Genomic DNA, 20,242 nt, shown 5'->3' with positions numbered 1-20,242 from the left:
TAAACCATGAAATGTTTAGTCTTGTTATATAACGTCATTCATAATTAAGACTTTCATTTCACTAGGATGACCATAGGTAACATGACCTTAATCCTGAGTGAGTTGTGAACTCTTGCATATAAGAGCGGTCTTTTGATTTGCATGGGTGAGAGTGGCCAAATCGGCGACTTAACAAGCCTACCATTTTGGGGATTCGTCTGATTGGGGAGTTGGGAACTCAGCTACACAAGATGGAATTCACTCCTTCCCCGAAGTAGGGGTAAGTAGATAAATCGCTCCTTTAAGAGCTGATTTCAAGTCTTGAACAATGTGGCACCACACCTTCTCTTGGCCCGAGCGGAGTTTAGTCATAGTGAGACTATGATCTATTATTCATTAGAGAGATCAGTGGTACTTAAGGAGTTAGATGTAACTACAGGGACAAAACGGTAATTTGGCCTAACTGTACTTACAAGCGATTTGTGAAGGGTCATCATACTGTTGATTGGTTATATCCAATGGACACAGAAATATATCTGTAGTGCGAAGAGTGCAGCTGTTGGTCTTTAGTGGAGTGCCCGATAGTTAGCGGATAGTGAATAAAGTAATTAAAGAGTTTAGTCAGTTATTCACGTACCATTGAAGCTTCAAGCTATAGATCCATAAGGACCCCCTGGTAGCTTAATGAATTCAAGTTGAGAATCAGTTTTTGGGTTAATTAAAAATATTCAAATTAATAAGAGGGAATTTGATTATATATGATATAATTAAATTAATTCAATTATATATGATATAATTGATATAATGTATTTGATACATTATTGTTTGATTGGAGGAACTAATATTTAAATATGATTCAAATATAAATTCTATGAATAAAATTCATAGTTATTAAATTTAATATAAATATGATTTATATTAAATGCTATAAAATAAGGAAAAATAACTATGGTTTATATATTGTATATGATGCAATATCAAAACTATAGGTTATAAATATAATATGATAAGTTAGTTATCATATTTATTTATATTTATTAATTATTTGATAATTAAAAATCTTTTTCACAATAACCACCCTTAGTGGGTAGTTGTATGGTTTTATGGAAATTTTGGGATAAAATGAAATTTGATTTCAAAATCTCACATATCTCATATTATTAGCAATCGAGTTACTACACGATAGCATTGGGAGACTATACGATAGCTTTCTTATCTAGACGATCGAGCATTGAGTCTATGTGATAGACTTCTTCTTCTACATGATCGTGTTATCGTTTACTTGATCGTCTCCTCCTCCACTCTAAATCTTCCCTCTAACCAAAATAAGTCAGAGCCCACCACTCTTGGATTCTCACATCGAGAATACCAAGGTAATCTAGTGGTAGTGTCCGGTTTGTTCGAGGATCGAGTTACTGCTCGTTGTCGTTCGAGGGAGATCGTCTTGCTCGTTGCATTCGTGTTTGATCGAGCGATATACTTGAAGAAAGGTTCTTCAAAGGTATAGTTTCTTGATCTTTTGTATTTTATTCAAAGCATGCTATAATTTAGTTTATAATGCATAATTTGTTCTATATGATTGTAAATGTATGAGTTCCTCCTTCACATGGAGTTTGGATGATCCGCTTCCGCTCAAAAGTCCTCTACAATTAGAATTCCTTCACTTCCCTCCCCTTATTCTCTCTGGGAGAAACGTAGTGATGTGGGAAGTGGTTATGGGAGATGATATCTTCTTCTTCTTCCTCTTTACAATTTTTTTTTCAGACTCTCTGTAGTGTGTGTGATTATGTTTTTCTCTGAGAAAATTATCTCTAAAAAATCTTCAATCCTTTTTCCCAAACTTTTCAGAGCCTACACACTTCAGATATTTTCACCATATCCTAAGGAGAATAAAGAGAAAAAAATTGTAGTGGTGTCCACTTTTTCAATTCTTTGTTCAAGGGTTCGAGATTGTTAGTGACTGAAAAGGAGTAAATCCGTGAAGGCAATGAATTCTTCAAGGGTAAGATCTTCTTTAACTCTAATTCTATTTTTTTTTTCCTTCTCATGCATGCTGTAAATTTTTGTGCTAATGTATAATTATATTTTGGTTCTGTAAAATTCTCAATTCAGTGAAAAATTAAAAATTGGGACGATCCCCACTTCCACAATAGAACTTCCCTATTCCTTCACAAACAATTCCGAAAAACATCCTAGCACAATTATATTAATTGGTTTTATCCTAAAAAAAGGAGACATTTAATTAAGTAGTCACCTTATAAATGTATCTAATCTTATCGATGTATATTTTCAAATAATCGTGTTTTTTTTTCCTAATAATTTAATTAAAAAATATTAAATACATATGAAATAAGATGGAAACCTTTAACAAAATTAAAATCAAAACCTAGGGCCGTTTGGGGGTCGAGTTAGTTATTATACTCAATTGTTTTTATATTTATAATAGCATGTAGTTTATAATAGTTTGTGTTTGTGGGCATTATTCTAGTTACAATAATCTGTATTTGGGGTATATACTATTTTAGTATGAGTAAAAAATAATAAACATTGTAGCAAAATTCATTTGAAATAGTAATAGTAAAAATTGCAACAAATAGTAAACATTTTGCCAAAGTGAGATTCGAAATAGTAATATGGTAGATTATAATAGTTGGAAACATCAACTATTATATAACTGGAGTCTTAAATATGGATTGAGCTATAATTACCCGATCCATCGACTCAAACACCCCTAAGTAAACATTATATATTGAAACATATTAAGTGCATCCACCTTCATTATTCCGAAAAAACTCTTCCTACTAAAGATGCACTCAAGTATTGTCCATCTGATTTTTTTTTTTTTTTTTTTTTAGAATATAGTTTAGAAATGAGTGAGATATTCTCCTTTTTTTAAAAAAAAAACCAAATATGTGAGTGTGAAATGATTATTTAAATTAGATTTAGCTCTTATTATTACTATTTTGTAATGCAATTAAGTTGTGACTCTTGTGTGTTGAATCTTTTAATATTATTTTTAACTTAATAAAATAAAATTTTTATTTAATTATCTATCATATTAAAATTTTATGTCTAAATATTATATAAAACATATATATAAATAAACTTCGGCTTTTGGATTTTTTAAAATTTAGAATTGCAGGCCCAAGAACAATAATGGGCTCATTAGCCCAACCCAAAAAAAGCAATAATGCTATACTTAAATACCGATTATTTGACCTATGTAACCAGCGTTCGACATGGCACCTTGTGTTTTTGCTGAAAATCTCCTGATCTCTGTAATGTCAATGCCGTAAAAAGTAAGTTCCCACATTCTATACTACTTTTCTTTAATTTCTTCTGTTCGTTTGAACCACTGTTATCGTTTTGTCGAATCCCATCTTTAGGGTTTTGTCTGCATTTAGGGTTTTAGGTTTAATTCTTTATTGGATGAATTCCTGGTAGACATGAAGCTTATTTTGATGATGTATACAAATCCCTTTATTTTCTTTTGGTTTTATACCTTAGGTTTTGATTCTTTATTGGTGATTGAAGGTTATTATGGAAACCCCACGTATAAAGTCTTGGCTTTTACTCTTATATCTTGATGATTGATTTATAATGTTTTCGTCCAGAATTGTAGGTTAAACCGAAAACAGTCATACCGAGTTAGCAACAGATGATTATGAGTACTACTAGGATGGAAAATAACAACGATCAGTGTAGGGGCAGAAAGATTTTTGTTGGGGGCTTATCAGCCGAATTGACTGAGGATGAGTTCAAAAATTACTTTGAAAAGTTTGGTAAGATAACTGATGTCGTTGTGATGCATGATAGTGTAACCAACCGCCCTAGAGGATTTGGATTCATCACATTTGAATCTGTAGAATCTGTTGACTCTGTTCTGCAGAGTAACTTTCATGAGCTGAATGGTAGACGTGTGGAGGTGAAGAGAGCTATCCCGAAAAAGGGAAACTACAATGGTGGTCATATTCCCAATGCTAGAACACAGGGAGGAAAAAGCCCTCTTCCTAATAGTAATAGGAATGTTCCTTTCCCTTACCCTTATTATGGTTCTAGTTATCCAGTTTATCCTGGTTTTACACCTTTTCCACATTATGGAGGACCAGGAGTTGATTTGTATGGCTCTCACTTGTATGGGAATTGGTTTCCCCCTAGCTTTGGTAACATGGCTTCGGAGGGCACGTGGTATGGACCTAATTTTTTTGGTGTTGGGATTTTTCCTCCACCTTATAGAAATTCTCTAATTCCTCCAATATACTCAAGCAAGGGGCTCTCAGATACAGGGACTGGAAATGGAATGGTTGATACAAGAAGAAATGGGGAGATAAAGCAGAACACTACTGGAAAACGAATTATGTCAGCTGATGCGGTGCCATTTCAGATCAAAGACAGAACTTGAAGGGATTCTTAAAGACATGGAAACTTAGTTGATAAGTATTTGTTATTGGATTTGCATCTTACATAAGGGCATTTGATTTGTAAATTCTGTCATGGATAGAATTAGATCTATGTCTCATTCTTTCTATCATTCTCTTCAATTTCAAAACTCTCCTAATGCTTTTTTTAGTTTTTTTTCCTAACTTTCTATGGTGCTGACTCCATGATCCATTCGTAGAATTTTAATCTTTGTAATATAATTGTTTTCATGATTCAATCTTCTGTTAGGAATTTGGGTTATCCGTCTTGTAAATGACTGATAAATGAATCTATATATAAAGGAGTTATAGATTTAATCGTTGGCTTCCTAAACAGGATACAGGATACATGAATCTCTATTTTGAGGTTTGGCAATGCTTGCGAATAATTCTTGTGGGCCAAGGCAATGATCACTTGGAATATGGTGCACCTTAGTTATTGTTTCATTATGGGCTTGTGAAATATTGAGTAGTTATCAATAGGAATTAGTTCAGTTTAGTTTTTTTTTTTTTTTTTTTTTTGAACTATTTGCCATATACTTTTTTTTTTTTTTTTTAATTTATTTCTTAGCATTTTTTAAAAAGAAAAGGTTTTGACTCCGAAAAGACACGTGTCGTTGGCTAAGCCCTCATGATGGATGAGATGCGGTGGCTACCGGATAATGTAATTCTCATCGAGTGATGCTTTGCAGATGACTTAAATACGCAATAGGATATTATAATTGCAGATGACTTAAATAAGCAATAGGATATTGTAATTGGCAATGTGGTCTTACTGCTACGATTCAAATTCATTTGTTTGCTTCAATATATTCACAAAAATTTATAGAGTTGAGATTTGGACATATCACCAAGAAGATAATGACAGAGACAGTGTGGTGACAAAGGGAAGATGACAAACAAGGCAGGTAAAAGACTAGGCATATTAACAAGGCAGGTAAAAGACTAGGCATATTCAATGAATTGCATGCCGGAGAACTAAAACATTGATAATTTTTTAATCCTTAGTTTTGTTTGGTTGTTTTCAATAAATAAAAATGAATTAATTTATTTATAAATATAGTAAAATGTATCACTGATAGTTCATGATATCGTAGTTCGTACTTTATTGTTAAATATCTATCGCTAGATAATTATATTTTGTTATCAAATAAATAGAAAATGGTGGTATAATTATATTTTGTTATCAAATAAATAATGTCCTAAATTATTAGAAAATGGTGGTATTAGGGCTTTAATTTATAGTCTTTATAGAGACAGTTGTTGGCTAATGGCTACTCAACAACCAACTTTTGAAAAGGGAGTGACAGCTTTATTGCCATTTGAGGTTAAAGATACATGCCTTGTCTGGCCTTTTTAATGTAGCTTAAGTCCAATTCTTCAACATTTCTCTTTACACCTTTTACTTCATTTCTATTCTTTTCTACATACATGATATAACAAAATATGTATAATTATAATGCAAACGTACTCGTAATTTTGTTTACTTATATTATTTTTTAAGCAAAATATGCATGTAATTAAAACTAAAAAAAATCCTTTTTTTTGTATAAAATTATATTTAAGAATTACATTAATTATTCTTTATTTCCAAGAAAATGATGTCATGTGACTTACGGAAATGAGAAAAAAAAGGTTAAATAAAAAGAAGATATAATTTGATTGATTTTTAAATAAGTATTGTCAGATATTTTTTTCTGACGGAGAAATAGGGTACAGGGAAGAATATTTCAACTATATTTCATAATCTATTAATTTCGTGTGTGTTATTATTTTGTGTCTATGAGAAAATTTTAAGACATTTTCATAATCTATTAATTTCGTGTGTGTTATTATTTTGTGTCTATGAGAAAATTTTAAGACATTTTCCTTAAATGGAAAATTTTCAGTAGAACTTTCACTTAATTTGTTCCATAATTATTTCACTTAATTTGTTCCATAATTATATCAATAGTTTCTAAATGTAAAACTATTTAGTTATTATGCTTTCAAAATAACTCATTTAATTTGTTCCACTTTTAATTCCTCCTCCACTTGAATGCTCAAAGGACTATAAAGTAGACCTATAATATTCTTTACTTTTGATGTTAGACTAAAACTAAATCCAAGATAATTATCTGTATAAGAAAAATATTTTGATTTTAAGCTACACTCGTCTTTATAGCCAATCAAGTGTCTACTCTCACATTGTTACATGATAAATTTGTCTTTTTTTAAAAAAAGAAGATATTTTTTTCTTATTCATAATTTAAGGAAATGCATAGAGATAGGTGAAATTTGGGTGTACTCGTCTTATAATATTATGAAATTATAATATAAGATTTTCTTAACTTTTTTTTTATTAAAATATATAAATTTTTAAACCATCTAGGTAACTATATTTTTAAATAGTTGGATGGAGTTCTTCATGGACATTGATGCATGCCAATAATAAATAGGAAAAAAACCTTGGTACAGCATGTTGTGCAGCACTCTACACTCTAAAATCTCATCATAATAATAATAACCAATAACCACCCTGAATTTGTTGAGGAGGCGGTTAAAGTTTCATATGAGCTAATAAGATGATGATTATGAGTATATAAAATAAGATAACTATCTATAATGATATAAAGTCATTTAAAAACCACGAGAGTTTATATCCAAGATAGATAACATCATGCAAGATGTGTGGAGGTTCATTGTCTCAACAAGTAGTATCAAAGTCATCTAGGTATAGAATTCTCGAGGACAGTGTGTTCAAGTGTAATTTCAGTGGTTCTTTAACGAAACTTGAATAGGACGCGTTGTTTTTTATGATATGACAAATTCAAGACATTCCAACATAATTCAATACAAAACTAACCTCAATTGGAATCTTTTTCACTTTTTTCACACATTTGATATACATTTAAATTTTCACACACCAGAAAGTCTAGTATATAAACATGTTTGTACTCAGTAGACAGCACAGTAAGCTACTCTGCCTCCGAACGTCAAGGCTGAAAGTCAGGAATGGCGGAATGGGATGGCCATGGCCCCATCCCCCCACAATACCAAAAGGACAACTTTTGTTTTTGTCCAAATCCCATAGCCATCGTATAAAAACAGTGTTTGTGACACGCCTATATCTTTGTTCTTGTTGGATTTTCTGTTGACACTTTTCCCTGTTGGGTTTCAAGTTGGAAATCAAATAAATTACACCCATCAACATTCAAAAACACAGTTCTGTTTCAACTTTAAAGATGAAAATAGATTTGATCCTTTGGACTGCAACGAGAAGAACACAACACAAAACTCTGCACACCATAGTACTGTACGAAAAGACACCAATCTCAGACCTCTCTGCTCGTCAAATCCATCAGACCTGCTCTGTACTGACCCTCTGATTAAAGCAACAAAAAAAAAAAAAAAGAACCAAAGAAACAATGTAACCCAAAACCAAATCAATGGCTACAATAAAGACATAATTCCAATTTTGGTTAACTGACCCTCGCTTGCCTCCCTCTCTGCCCTTCATAAACTCCTAGATTTAGCAACCTTCTGTAATTGGAGAGAGAGAGTCTCAAAAGCCATTGAAGGTGGCCAATAATGTTTCAAAACTCTTCAGCATTAAGGGGAAATTGGGTGCTTTTTAGAACAGTAAATGTGTGATTACACAACACTCCTCTGTGAATTCTTTCTGAATTTTTTTATTTGGGGATTCTGTAGTTGGAGACTTGAAGAGTAATTTAATCACAGTCCAATATGCATGTATTGTTTCTTTATATACACGGATCCCTATGCATAGGGGGTATTTTCTCCCTTAGTTTTTTGAAAAATTTTCATTTTTGTTTGTTTCATATGCACAGAGATTGTGAGAGTATATGCATTTTTCATTTCATTTAGAAACATCCCATTTCTTTCAATGAACTATGCAAAACTTAAATCATGAGCTTATTTCATATCCAATGATTGAGTTGCTTTGCTTCATTATCAACTTGCAGCAAAAACACAAGAAACTTTTACATAAGTAGACAACTAGAGTTAGTAAGAGAAATGGACATGGAAACTAGTTCTGAGCCTCAACAACATTCTCACTACCAGCACCAAAGCCAGGCAATTTCAGCAGTAGCTGTCTCTAATACCATGTCAAATAGCTTCTTAGCTTCTCACCATTACAATGGAGATTTTCTTTCTCCTTTGTCTGTAATGCCACTCAAGTCAGATGGGTCTCTTTGTATCATGGAATCAATCAGCACATCACAATCTGAAGGTTTGTTTCTTTCTTCCTCTGTTCTGTCAAAAGCTTTATTGTTATGAAGCTGTTTTAAAGAAAATATTTTTACTTTTTGATGCTTAGAAATATTGCCAGATATCTCACCAAAACTGGAGGATTTTCTTGGTGGTGTAACTCATGGAAAAGAGGCCACAGCACTAAGCTTAGACAGCATATATTACAATCAAAATGCCGAGACTGATTCAGAGAGACAACATTCTTTGAATCTTTTTAAGCAACAAGAACAACAACATATTCTTTTTCATTCTCAGCTATATTATTCTGGAACGTTCCATTATCCTGCTGAGGATCCCAACAAGAAGTCTCACATTGCATGCTCTTGTTCTGAAATTCGACAAGATATGGAGCAGCGGATCAATGGCTGCTGCTTTGTAGGGATGAATTCCCAAGACTTGCAGCCACTTAGATTGTCCATGAGTCCTGGTTCTCAGTCTAGTTGTGTTACTGCTCCAAGCCAAATTTCTCAACCTGGACCAGCCACCATGGAAACAAAGAAAAGGGGTCTGGCCAGTCAAAAGCAGCCGGTCTATCGGAAGTCGATCGACACGTTCGGACAAAGAACTTCACAGTACAGAGGTGTTACGAGGTTGTTCTAAAGTTTCTAATATGTTATGTTTGTTCTAACAGAAGTCATTCAAAGTTTGTGCTTTTGTTTTCAATGTTAATAATATTTTGGTTGTTCTTTCTTATCAGGCATAGATGGACTGGTAGATATGAGGCTCATTTGTGGGATAATAGTTGTAAGAAAGAAGGTCAAACCAGGAAAGGAAGACAAGGTTAGTCAGATTTTAGACAATGTTTTTCCCTCTTCTTCAAATCAATGTTCTAACTTCAAACCATTTCCTTGTTGTCTGTCATGTTCAACTTCCTTATGGATGCTGTCTAATTCAATTGTGTGGACATCAGTTTATCTCGGTAAGCCTTTGCCGAAGAACTTTGCGGTAGGAAGTCAATCACATTGAAGTTCATTGGTAGTTAATTTGAATTTCAGGTGGCTATGATATGGAGGAGAAAGCAGCAAGAGCTTATGATCTTGCAGCTCTCAAGTACTGGGGACCCTCCACACATTTAAACTTCCCGGTATGATATGATTATAGTGCTATCAACCAGTTTTGGTCTTCAGAATCCTTATGTTAATGGTCATTCTACAGTTAAAGAACTATCAACTTGAAATTGAGGAAATGAAGAACATGAACCGCCAAGAATATGTCGCGCACCTGAGAAGGTATTTGAAAGTTCGACATTATTGTTTCAGTTTGTTGCCATAACGTTCGCTCTTCATATCTCTTTGTTGATAGTATCATTTTCTGGTTTTTGGTTTTGACAGGAAAAGCAGTGGATTCTCCAGGGGAGCTTCCATATACAGAGGAGTAACTAGGTGTGTGTTTATAAGATTCAATCAATGCTCTACACTACTTTTCTTTCTGCTAAATCTGCATCATTTTGTTTACTAGAATCTTTTGACTGCTTTTTCAGACATCATCAGCATGGGAGATGGCAAGCTCGGATCGGGAGAGTTGCTGGGAATAAAGACCTCTATCTTGGAACATTTGGTATGTTGCTATTGCTATTAAGTTTCAGGCTGTTAAATCTAATTTCTAATATGTTGACACTTTTCATCTAATATGTCTTGAATGTACTGATGATGCATAGTGTTTCGCTCTTTTTTTTTGTTATCTTTACCAATCCAATTTCTATAGCAGCTTTGTTTATCCTATTTAGCTTATTTTCATTACAATGATGTCCAGGCACACAAGAGGAAGCTGCAGAAGCATATGACATAGCAGCTATCAAGTTCCGCGGTGCAAACGCCGTTACAAACTTTGACACGTCAAGGTACGATGTAGAAAGGATCATAACAAGCAGTAGCCTCCTTTCGGGAGAGTTTGCGAGACGAAACAAAGAACAAAAACCAACCAACACCATCGAACATAAAGAACCAAAACAGAACATCGCTCAAACTGAAGACCCCTCAGAGATATCAAACAACTTAGATTGGAGGACGGTATTCCACAACAACCTGCTGCTTGATCCAAGCGAAACTGTCGAAGCCATAGACCAAAAGTCCATGACATCAAGCGGATACATGAATCATGTAGTAGGAGTGGTCGAAACCGAAAGTTGTAATCAGGAAATGGTGAATGATTCAAGAAAGTACAAGGCTCACTTCCCCAATGCTTCCTCTGTAGTGAGCAGCCTGAGCAGCTCAAGGGAAACGAGTCCTGATAAATCAAATGCTTCATCCTCGGTGTTATTTGCAAAAGCCCCATTTGGAAGCAATGGAAGTAATTGGCTTCCATCACCACCCCAAATGAGGCCTGCTCTTATTTCTTTGCCTGTTTGGAATGATGCATGAGACAGCTTCTTTCCATGTTTTCTTTTCAATGTTTAGAAACATGTAATGAATTCTAATCCAAATCCAATCCAATCCACCTTGTTTTCAACAAATCTTTTGTCTCAAAATTCTGAAAGATTTTGCACAGTTTGAAAGGACTAACTATTTTTAATTCGTCTTTGTTACAATATTTATTATTTTTTATCTATCCAGTCTAAAATAGTATATATCTCAAACATAGACAATTATAATTCAAGATTAACAAAGTTGGCACCCCTAACATAGACTATTATAACTTACAAACTAAAATCATCAATTCAGCATTCCATGTGTTCTCTTTTCTTACTAATCTTTTTTTAAATAGGAAGTACAAATCCAGCTAAGAGCCATTGCCAATAATGCAAAGTTGCAAATAGGCCATGGCTTTGACCCAAAAAAATCCATATTTTTACTCGGATATCTTTTTTCCTTCTTTCTTTTCTGTGTCTCTCAATCTGCAGACCCATCATCATAGCCATTCCTGCTTTGGTGGTGGTGTTTGTTTGTATTTTTTTTTTTTAACCTGAGGCTTTGGTTAAAGGTCACACAAAGTCGACACTTTCACTTTTCTTTATCCAACCAAAGATTTTCAAACAAAAGTTTCATCAAGGGAAGAAGATTTTGGCTTATTCTGGGAATTAACAGCAAAAAAAGAAAAGAAAAAGACAACTGGTTTGCATAATGTTGTGTTTGTGCTGTTTAAAAGCAAAAATGGAAGGGGATTTTTTGAGTATTTGAAATCCCACTTTTACCATAATTTGTTGGATTATTGGAGGAATGGGGTCATCACTATTTTGCTTTCTTTGTGTAAACACTTGAAATAAATGCCAAGTGGGTCTCATTTGTGCGATTCCCACGTGTGTAACTGCTATTTCTGCACGAGTGACCAACTGCCATCTCCATTATTTTTAAACTTAGGATGTTTGAAATTAGAAGTAAAAGAAAAAGGAGAGAAAAAATAACTTTCACGTTCAGGAGATTTGGATAGATTAGAGTGAATTTGTTTGGGAAAGAGTTGTAGATTTACGAGAGGTCTCACGACTAAACAATTTCACTTCTTATCTCAAACGTTAGTACATGGAGTGTACTCATTTTGACTCTTTTAAGTAATTAGATAAAAAGTACGTGCGATGCATATGATCATAATTTTTTAGAACATAAATTTTGAGGGTAAAATTTGAATAACGAAATGAATATTTTTCATTTATTTTAAATAGTAAATATTTAATATGATTTTACGAAATCAACCAAGAAATAGTAAATAGGGTTGTATGGTTTTTTTTATAAGTTAATTTACAATGTTAAAATGAGCAACCAAACTAAGCATATATAGGAAAAATTACCGATTTTGACACACAAAAAATTTTCAATTCAAAATTAATCTCATTTTTAAAATATACTTTTTCTTAATCTCTTTCCCATCCTTTCTGTCTTTAAGTGGGGGGACCCACTATGTGAAAAATATCATTTTGTCTTTCAATAAATTATCATTCAATTGCTTTGAATATGAAATCACCAAACTTACTTAACTCACATATCTTAAATTAGAAACTTCAATCTTTCAGTTTCACATTTTGTTTTCAAGATAAAAATGTTTTATGTGGGGGTCCAACTTTAGAGAAATAATCCTTTTTAAATGGTCCTAAGTTTAGAGGAACAATTTCTTTCCTTTTTTAGAGTTCCAAAAGAGGCACATATGTTGAAAATTAGTCTTTTATTATTATTTTTTTAATGTTGAAAAGTAGTTGTTTGTCTCGTAAAGTTGAGTTTATAAGTCTTTTGTCTCGTAAAGTAACTTCACAAGACAAACTTACAACATTACGAAACAAACGAGATAGTTTGTAGTTTGTCTCGTAAGTTATAAATTTATCTTGTGAAGTTACTCACGAAACAAAAGAAAGAAATGAACACAACCTTACGAGACAAAAGACTGACTTTTGTAACATTATTAAAATTTGAAATTCAGGAACTAAATTGAAACAAAACTCAAATTTTAATGGTAAAATTGTAACATTGTGAAACTTAGGGACTAAATTAAAACAAAAACTCAAAATTTAAGGACTAAATATGTAACATTTTAAAACCTAAAAATCAAATAGAAAGTAGAACCAAAATCTAAGGACCAAAAATGTATTATTCTCTTTAAAAAAAGAAAAAAAATATATCAATGGTCCATAAGTTTTGGGTATAGCTTCTATTTGATCCATAGATTTCCAAATGTTACACATTCAGTCCTTAAGTTTTAAGTTTTGTTTCAATTTAGTCCCTAAATTTTAAAATGTGATAATTTTATACTTAGATTTGAGTTTTGTTTCAAGTTAATCTCTAAGTTTCAATATTTATATTTTTAACCCCAATTTTTCATTAAATACTCACATTTAATCATTGTTGTCAATTTCTATTAATTAATTAAAAACAAGGGAGATTTTCAAAAATAGAAAAATAAAGAAAATTATTTACACAAAATAATAAGATTTTGATTTCCTTTAATAGAGGTCGATAGAGGCGGATAGAAGTCTAATGATATTTATTAGACATAGAAAATAGAAGTCAATAATATATATATTTTTTTTCTAACCGAATTCTTTCCTACCGTTTTAATACGAAAACAAACCTTTCAAAAACTGAAGAACTAAAGTAAAAAGTTTATGACAACAATTTACCTACCAATTAAAAACAAGCTGATTAGTCTGATAATGAATAAATATTAATGATACTCCTTACATTTTTTACCTTTTTTCCCTTGTGGCAACATAACTTAGAACCATATTTTTTTTTTCTTTTCTTAAATAATCTTTTGAATTCTTTTTAACCGAAAAAATAATTCAAACCTAACTTTATTTTAAAGTTCTACTAGTATTTAAACACTTGAACTACATATATACACTCAACTGATCATATATAAAAAATATTTAGGTGCATCTTAGGTAGTACCTATCTTTGTGCATCTTCCTAAGTTGTCAATCATAATTTGTCATGTGATAAATTCTTCCTTTAAAAAAAAAAATTCTAATTCTTTTTTGGTGAGACCGACGAAAAGAGATACATAGAGATAAATGCATATTAAGATGCACCCAAATATTATCCATCGTATATTTTTCATCTCCCTTGCACTAAAACTTGTAATATTATTATAAATTATATAAAAAAAAAAAGTTTTCAAACCAACCACATGAAGCATATATAGACATTTCAACAACCACTACATAACAAAGAAGAAGAGAAAAGGCAGAGGAAAGGAGATCTTGTGTCAACAAAAGATTTGAAAAGACTCCAACATCAAAACTTCATATTCTCCCTCTTAAAATAAATAAATTAAATTAAAAGACAGTGGAAAAATGTTCTTAAGATTTTCTTGAAAGCTCCTTTTTTAGGTTAAATTAGTCAACCCTTAAGATTTAATCATATAATAAAGGAGTTGGTTGTTTACAGGTTGGATAGCCAAACCCAAATTCCAAAGTCGGTGTTTGATTGGTTACATAATCAATGTATCTGGTATTTTTTTAAAAAAAAAATTAAAATTATTTGGATTAAAAGACAGGGATCTAAGAATGACCTTAAGAAAAGGAAAAATAAAATGACAGACATTTACCATCTATGGATTCTATTCGTTTAACCATTATTTTATTACTTTTTGGCGCATTTACATTATTATAAATTTTGTTCTAAAAAAATGTTAATACACAAGTTAAAATATATACCCATTCATTGATTTTTTTGGGGGTTTAAATTATTAATAAATGTAAAAACCTTTTTTTAAAAGAAAAAAAATGTAAGTGTGAGAAACTTTCTAATGATCAATAGGAGAATTTTTAATTTCTGAAAAGAAAAAGAGTGGAAATTTTTAATTTGGAATCGAGAAAATTGGTGAAATTTTAATTAATTTTTAATGGAGAATTGGAGTATACAATCAAATTTGAGGTTTCACTCTAAAAATGGTAAAATCGTTCAATAATAAGAATTATGGTAACACATTGACATACACATGGCCACAAATTTCTAAATGACTGATTTGCCCTTGTCTTGTTTGTTGTTGATGAAACATAATTCCAAAGTAGAAAACATGGTTGAGGTATATATATAGGGTAATTGTTGATATTTGTCAAATATAACTACGCTCCTAATTTTGATCATGTATTAACATAATCTCTATATTTTATTATTATTTGAGATTCTATTTAACAACTTTTCGAATTTATGTCACCTTAATAAAATATCCAAATTTTTCTATCAAATTTATATTTGAAATATCCATATATTATTAAAACTTCTTTTATTCATATATTTTATTCAAATCTCTATATTTTTTTTCATAACGGTATACATACATTTTTAATGAATTAATTGTATATTTCTCACATTTTTAATAAATTAGTTGTATATGCTATTTTTTATATTATTTTAACGTTTTGGGAAAAGAAATATCACTCTCTAAAAAATGGATATATGTTGATTGCACGAGAATCATTTTTGGGAAAAGAAATATCACTTCCTAAAAAATGATCATGCGTTGATTGCACAAAGAATCAATTTGATTGTTGCTCCATTTATTGCCATGTTTTTTCTGGAGTTTCTTGTACTGTTTTTGCTATAACTTTATTAGGATTTGATTTAAAATAAACCAATATCTTCCACATTTTTCCCTCTTTTGAAATTGAAATTTATTTTTAATATAAAAATTAGATTTTGATAACTACTTCATTCATATTTCTCCCCTAGTGATTCAAATTAACTATTTGTTTTGATTTGATTTAACCACTTTTCGAAAATATTTAAAATTAATCAATACTTTATTTATCACCATTTGAATTTTAATTTATGATATATCTTTAAATTTTATATTATTTTATTTATTTTTTATTATTCTAAATTCAGATTATTTTTTATTTTAATTAAGATTTTACAGAATATTTTATACATATTATCATCTTATTATATTATTATATTATTAATTTGTCTTTTTGACAAACAAATAAGTATTCACTTTTGCAATTTTGTTGTTTTTGCTATGCCTCTTCAACGATCGAGTTAGGTTTTTCATAGGTTTTTGTGGTTGATGAATTTATAAATACAGTATGATTGTTGAAGCTTATGAAAACGGAATTATGAATACAGTGTAATTATAAATAAACGAACTTCCTTCTTGATTTTTCTTCCGAATTATATTTGAATTTGTATTTTATTATCAAATTAGATTTTATCTAACTACTTATCGATTTTTTTAATCAGAATAAACAAAAACTTACTATTTTTCTATCCAATTTATATTTGAATTTATTTTTTATTATCAAATTTGATTATATCCAACTAATTTTTTATTTATTTATATGTTTGTTACAAATTCAATTGTATCTAAATATTTTTTATTGTTATTTTATACATATTGTTATCAAATTAATTTGATTTTTTTTCTTTATATGTTCGATGTCTTCAATTTTTCATATACGAAATGTAAAAATGACTTGTTGAACCTAAAAAGAAACATATAAATTGGAATTAAATTTTAAATGTTTGAAACATGTGGGTGTGATATATATATTTTTCAATTTTATCATCATCATCATCATCATCATCATCATCATCATCATCATCATCATCATCATCATCATCATCATCATCATCATCATCATCATAATAATAATAATAATAATAATAATTTACTAAAAGAAAATAACAAAAAAATCCTAAATCTCATATTCTTCATCTTTTCATTTAGCCGCCCCCAAGATCTCATATTCTCCTTTGCAATCTCATGTCTTCGATAGTTGGTTCAGCAACTATTTATTGAATTTCATCATCTTGGCTAGCTTTTAACGACCACCCTCACTAGGTTGCCGACTTTTTTTCGTTTGTACACATTTTTTTTGCTTTGTTTCTATTTTGAACATCATTTTCAACATTGATGTTCTGGGATTGATAGGTTTAAAGTTGGTTTTTAATATCCAATGAGCAAAATGATCATATGGAATGAAGATGATGAGACTTCCTACAACTAATTTGGTTCAAATGCAATCATAATTCCAATGGTCACATCGTCACGAAGTTGCAATTCTTTAACATATTCACTTGCCAACAACAACTTTACTGGTAAAATCAACTTTGCTCTTTCTCACCTTGGATGAGAGGAAGTCCATTGTTGTATACATCCATAAGTTTCTAATGATCCCATCTCGTCATCTTCCCTTGCATAAAGAACTATATTGGGTGATTTTTAATTTTGTTTTTGGAATGTTTATGTATTTGTGGTTCTAGAATGTCTAGGTGGAGTGTATTTATGGTATTTGTGTTGTTTTATGGTAGTTTTGTCATTTTCTAATTAGTATTTTTATTATATAAATTCGTTTTGCTATTTTTATAATTTTGAAACTTTTTTACTATTTTTTCAAATGAAACTTTAAAATTTGCTGTTGTGAGCATTATTGAAGTTTGGGGATAAAATGAAACTAGGCTTTAGATTAAAGAGTAGCTGCGGAAAAGCCCAGAAACTTTATGGACCTAAAGTAGGGATTTCGGCCCAGTTTGTCAGCCTCGATATTTGGTCCCAAAATAGCCGATTGCTTTCCCGCTCTTTAGGGCTGTCACCTTGGACAATGCAGGCTACTAATGTAAATCAATCTTTTGGGGATTTTTCATTCATTTTCATTTAAAAAAACAAATAACCTAATTTTAGTCCACAATAGTAAACTAATATTAGACTATTTTGTTTTTATTAAATATAGCCCAATTGATTAAGTAGGTGTTTGAGGCAATGATTTGGTTATTATAGTCCTAACTTATTAGAGTTAGGTTATAATAGTTTGTGTTTTGTGGTGTAGATCATTTTAATATAGGTTATAGTAGTATGTGTTTAAGGTATAAATTATTTTAGTTTGAGAAGGAAATAGTAAACAATTTAGCAAAGAATAAACAAATGGTGAATGCAAAATAGTAAAACGGTAGCAAATAGTAAATGCTGTAGTAAATGAGAGTTTTGAAAGTGTTGACGGTAACTAATTGGGGACTATAAAATAGTATTTACTGTAGTAAGATGTGGTTATTCACTACAAGAAATCAATAGTTTTCGACGCCTAAAATCGTTAAAAAATAGCTAAAAACGCGTCGGGTGTTCATCTCCTGATGTCGTTGGCGTTGTTAGGAGAATAGTCGGCATCGGCGGGAGTTAATGTCTTGACGCATGCAACCTTAGCGCCGGGAGATCATGAGAACTCCCAGTGAAATATACGTCGTCAGGAGAGGGACTCCCGACTACATCAAAAAACCGTCAGGAGTGAATGTTTCTCCCAATGGTGTATTGTACCATGGGAGTTTGATTAAGAACATTTTTTTTTTATTTTTTACATTATTGTTTTTTATTTTTTATTTTTAAATTTTGATCTCAATCACCTAAAATTTAGAACATAATAATTAAGCAAATCAAAAGTTTTTACATAAATTCAAAGCAAACAAAGTTTTCATATATGAATAAATTCACATAAATTTTCGCTACATAAAAGAGAGAAGTATGCTAGAGAATAATGTTTACATATATGACATAGTGGTCCACAAAAAATATGTCCTCTGGAACATATAGGAGAAAGTTTGATTGACATGTGTTGTGAGCTTGTGACTCCAAAAAGCACCTCCACAACATCAAGTTTACCTACAATTCAATTACGTTGAGACATTAGCGTACATTATTATATTAAGATTAAACTAAGAAAAATTCTCAACCAACCTCACACAACCTTCAAACTTCATAAACATAATAATTACCGAAAGAAAAACATAACAAGATAATAATAAACTCACTCAGGTGACCCCTCAATCAAATCTTGATGAATAAATAAGGCTTATGGATGCTTATGAAAGTAATTTTTTTCTTAAGAACATGTAAATTTTTACCAGATCATGCCAAAACATTTAGGTGCCTCTAAAGAGAAGATTATTGTTTTAAATAATTCGATGAAAGAAATAATTGGATAAAAAAATTGTATATTCTTTTTTTGAATTCTCTATAAGTAAATTTTCTATTAATGAAATTCAAGTTAAAAAAAAAATACAGCTACTTGACAGTGACTCCATACGAAAAGAAAAGAACATAGTTCCACAAATCACAAGACAAATTCGGCTTCACTACAAGAAGTCGGGATCAAACATTCTATTAAAAGAATGGTCAAACTAGAAGGAAGTGAGATATGAGAAAAATGGGCACATCAAACAAGTATAAACTCGAAGTAACAATCTGAAAGAGCCGTGAGGTCCACTACAGAAGTAGAGATCATTTCCAATTCCAAATTTTTATAAAATTAAAAAAAAAAAAACAGAGGAAAAATTATGCAATTCACAGACTAATTTTACAGACTACAAATAGAAGGAATTAAGATTAAAAATTACATACCATTGAAGAATCGAAAAACTTTAGATAATCCCTTGAACCAGTCCTGAACAATTCGTACTGGACACCATCAACCGGAGCCTTATGTATTCTCTTTTGGGTAGAGAATTCTCAGGAACGTATGGGCACTGAGTTTTGGAGAAGGAGAATAAAAAATTAGAGAGAAAATTTCACAGGGATGAATTTTGGTAAAAACTTACCGAGCACTTTGTTCTTTCTTGGGAAGAAGATGAATAATACGTCAAAAAACCAACTCCCCTTCTCCACATGATTTGAGAGAATTAAGGGGAGGGAAGTTATTTCACTTCCTTTAATTTTAAAACTTAAAATTAAATTAAAAATAATTTAATTTAAATAATAATCACACATAACCTAACTTATCATATGTGTATATAACACATAACCTATAGTTTTTATATTGTATCAAATACAATATAACCTATGATTTTTAATTCTCTCATTAATGCATAGTATTTAATATAAAACACATTTATACTAAACATAATTATATGAATCTCATCCATATAATTAGTATTTGAATCATATTCAAATACTCAATTCCTCTCTTAATAAACTTTATTTTGTAATGTATCAAATACATTATATTAATTATATCATATATAATTAATCCCCTCCATTAATTTGAACCATTCAAATCAATACAAAATTAATTCTCAATAATCCCAGTTGAGTTACAGAGGGAACCTTATGGACCTGTAGATTAAAGCTCCAATGGTACTTGAATAATTAATTAAAATTCTTTAATTAAATTACTCAACATCCATTAACTGCCAGTCACTCCATTAAAGACCGACAGTTGCACTCTTCGCACTACAGAT

At 30.9% G+C, this 20,242-nt stretch overlaps 2 protein-coding genes across 5 annotated transcripts; both read left to right on the top strand.

Annotated features, from left to right (window-relative positions):
- Positions 1-3,207: 3,207 nt before the first annotated feature.
- LOC120086333 (RNA-binding protein 1-like) lies at positions 3,208-4,715 on the top strand. Its single transcript, XM_039042928.1, has 2 exons — positions 3,208-3,278; positions 3,594-4,715. The coding sequence occupies exon 2, from the start codon at positions 3,638-3,640 to the stop codon at positions 4,379-4,381; it is 744 nt and encodes a 247-aa protein (XP_038898856.1). The 5' UTR covers positions 3,208-3,278; positions 3,594-3,637; the 3' UTR covers positions 4,382-4,715.
- Positions 4,716-7,886: 3,171 nt separating this feature from the next.
- LOC120085460 (AP2-like ethylene-responsive transcription factor ANT) lies at positions 7,887-11,094 on the top strand. Of its 4 annotated transcripts, none has more exons than XM_039041436.1 (10): positions 7,887-8,024; positions 8,363-8,631; positions 8,719-9,241; positions 9,349-9,431; positions 9,562-9,570; positions 9,647-9,735; positions 9,807-9,880; positions 9,983-10,033; positions 10,132-10,208; positions 10,404-11,094. In XM_039041436.1, the coding sequence occupies exons 2-10, from the start codon at positions 8,415-8,417 to the stop codon at positions 11,009-11,011; spliced, it is 1,731 nt and encodes a 576-aa protein (XP_038897364.1). In that variant the 5' UTR covers positions 7,887-8,024; positions 8,363-8,414; the 3' UTR covers positions 11,012-11,094. The 4 variants fall into 4 exon arrangements, with proteins under 4 accessions (XP_038897364.1, XP_038897365.1, XP_038897363.1 ...); XM_039041437.1 differs by having other exon boundaries at positions 7,976-8,129; XM_039041435.1 differs by lacking the exon at positions 7,887-8,024 and adding an exon at positions 8,144-8,169 and having other exon boundaries at positions 8,731-9,241.
- The last annotated feature ends 9,148 nt before the right edge of the window (positions 11,095-20,242 follow it).

The sequence above is a fragment of the Benincasa hispida genome, chromosome 9 (assembly GCF_009727055.1).
Source record: "Benincasa hispida cultivar B227 chromosome 9, ASM972705v1, whole genome shotgun sequence".
Classification (NCBI taxonomy): Eukaryota; Viridiplantae; Streptophyta; class Magnoliopsida; order Cucurbitales; family Cucurbitaceae; genus Benincasa; species Benincasa hispida.
The sequence above is the reverse complement of the archived record's forward strand: the minus strand, read 5'-3'. Positions and strand labels throughout refer to the sequence as shown.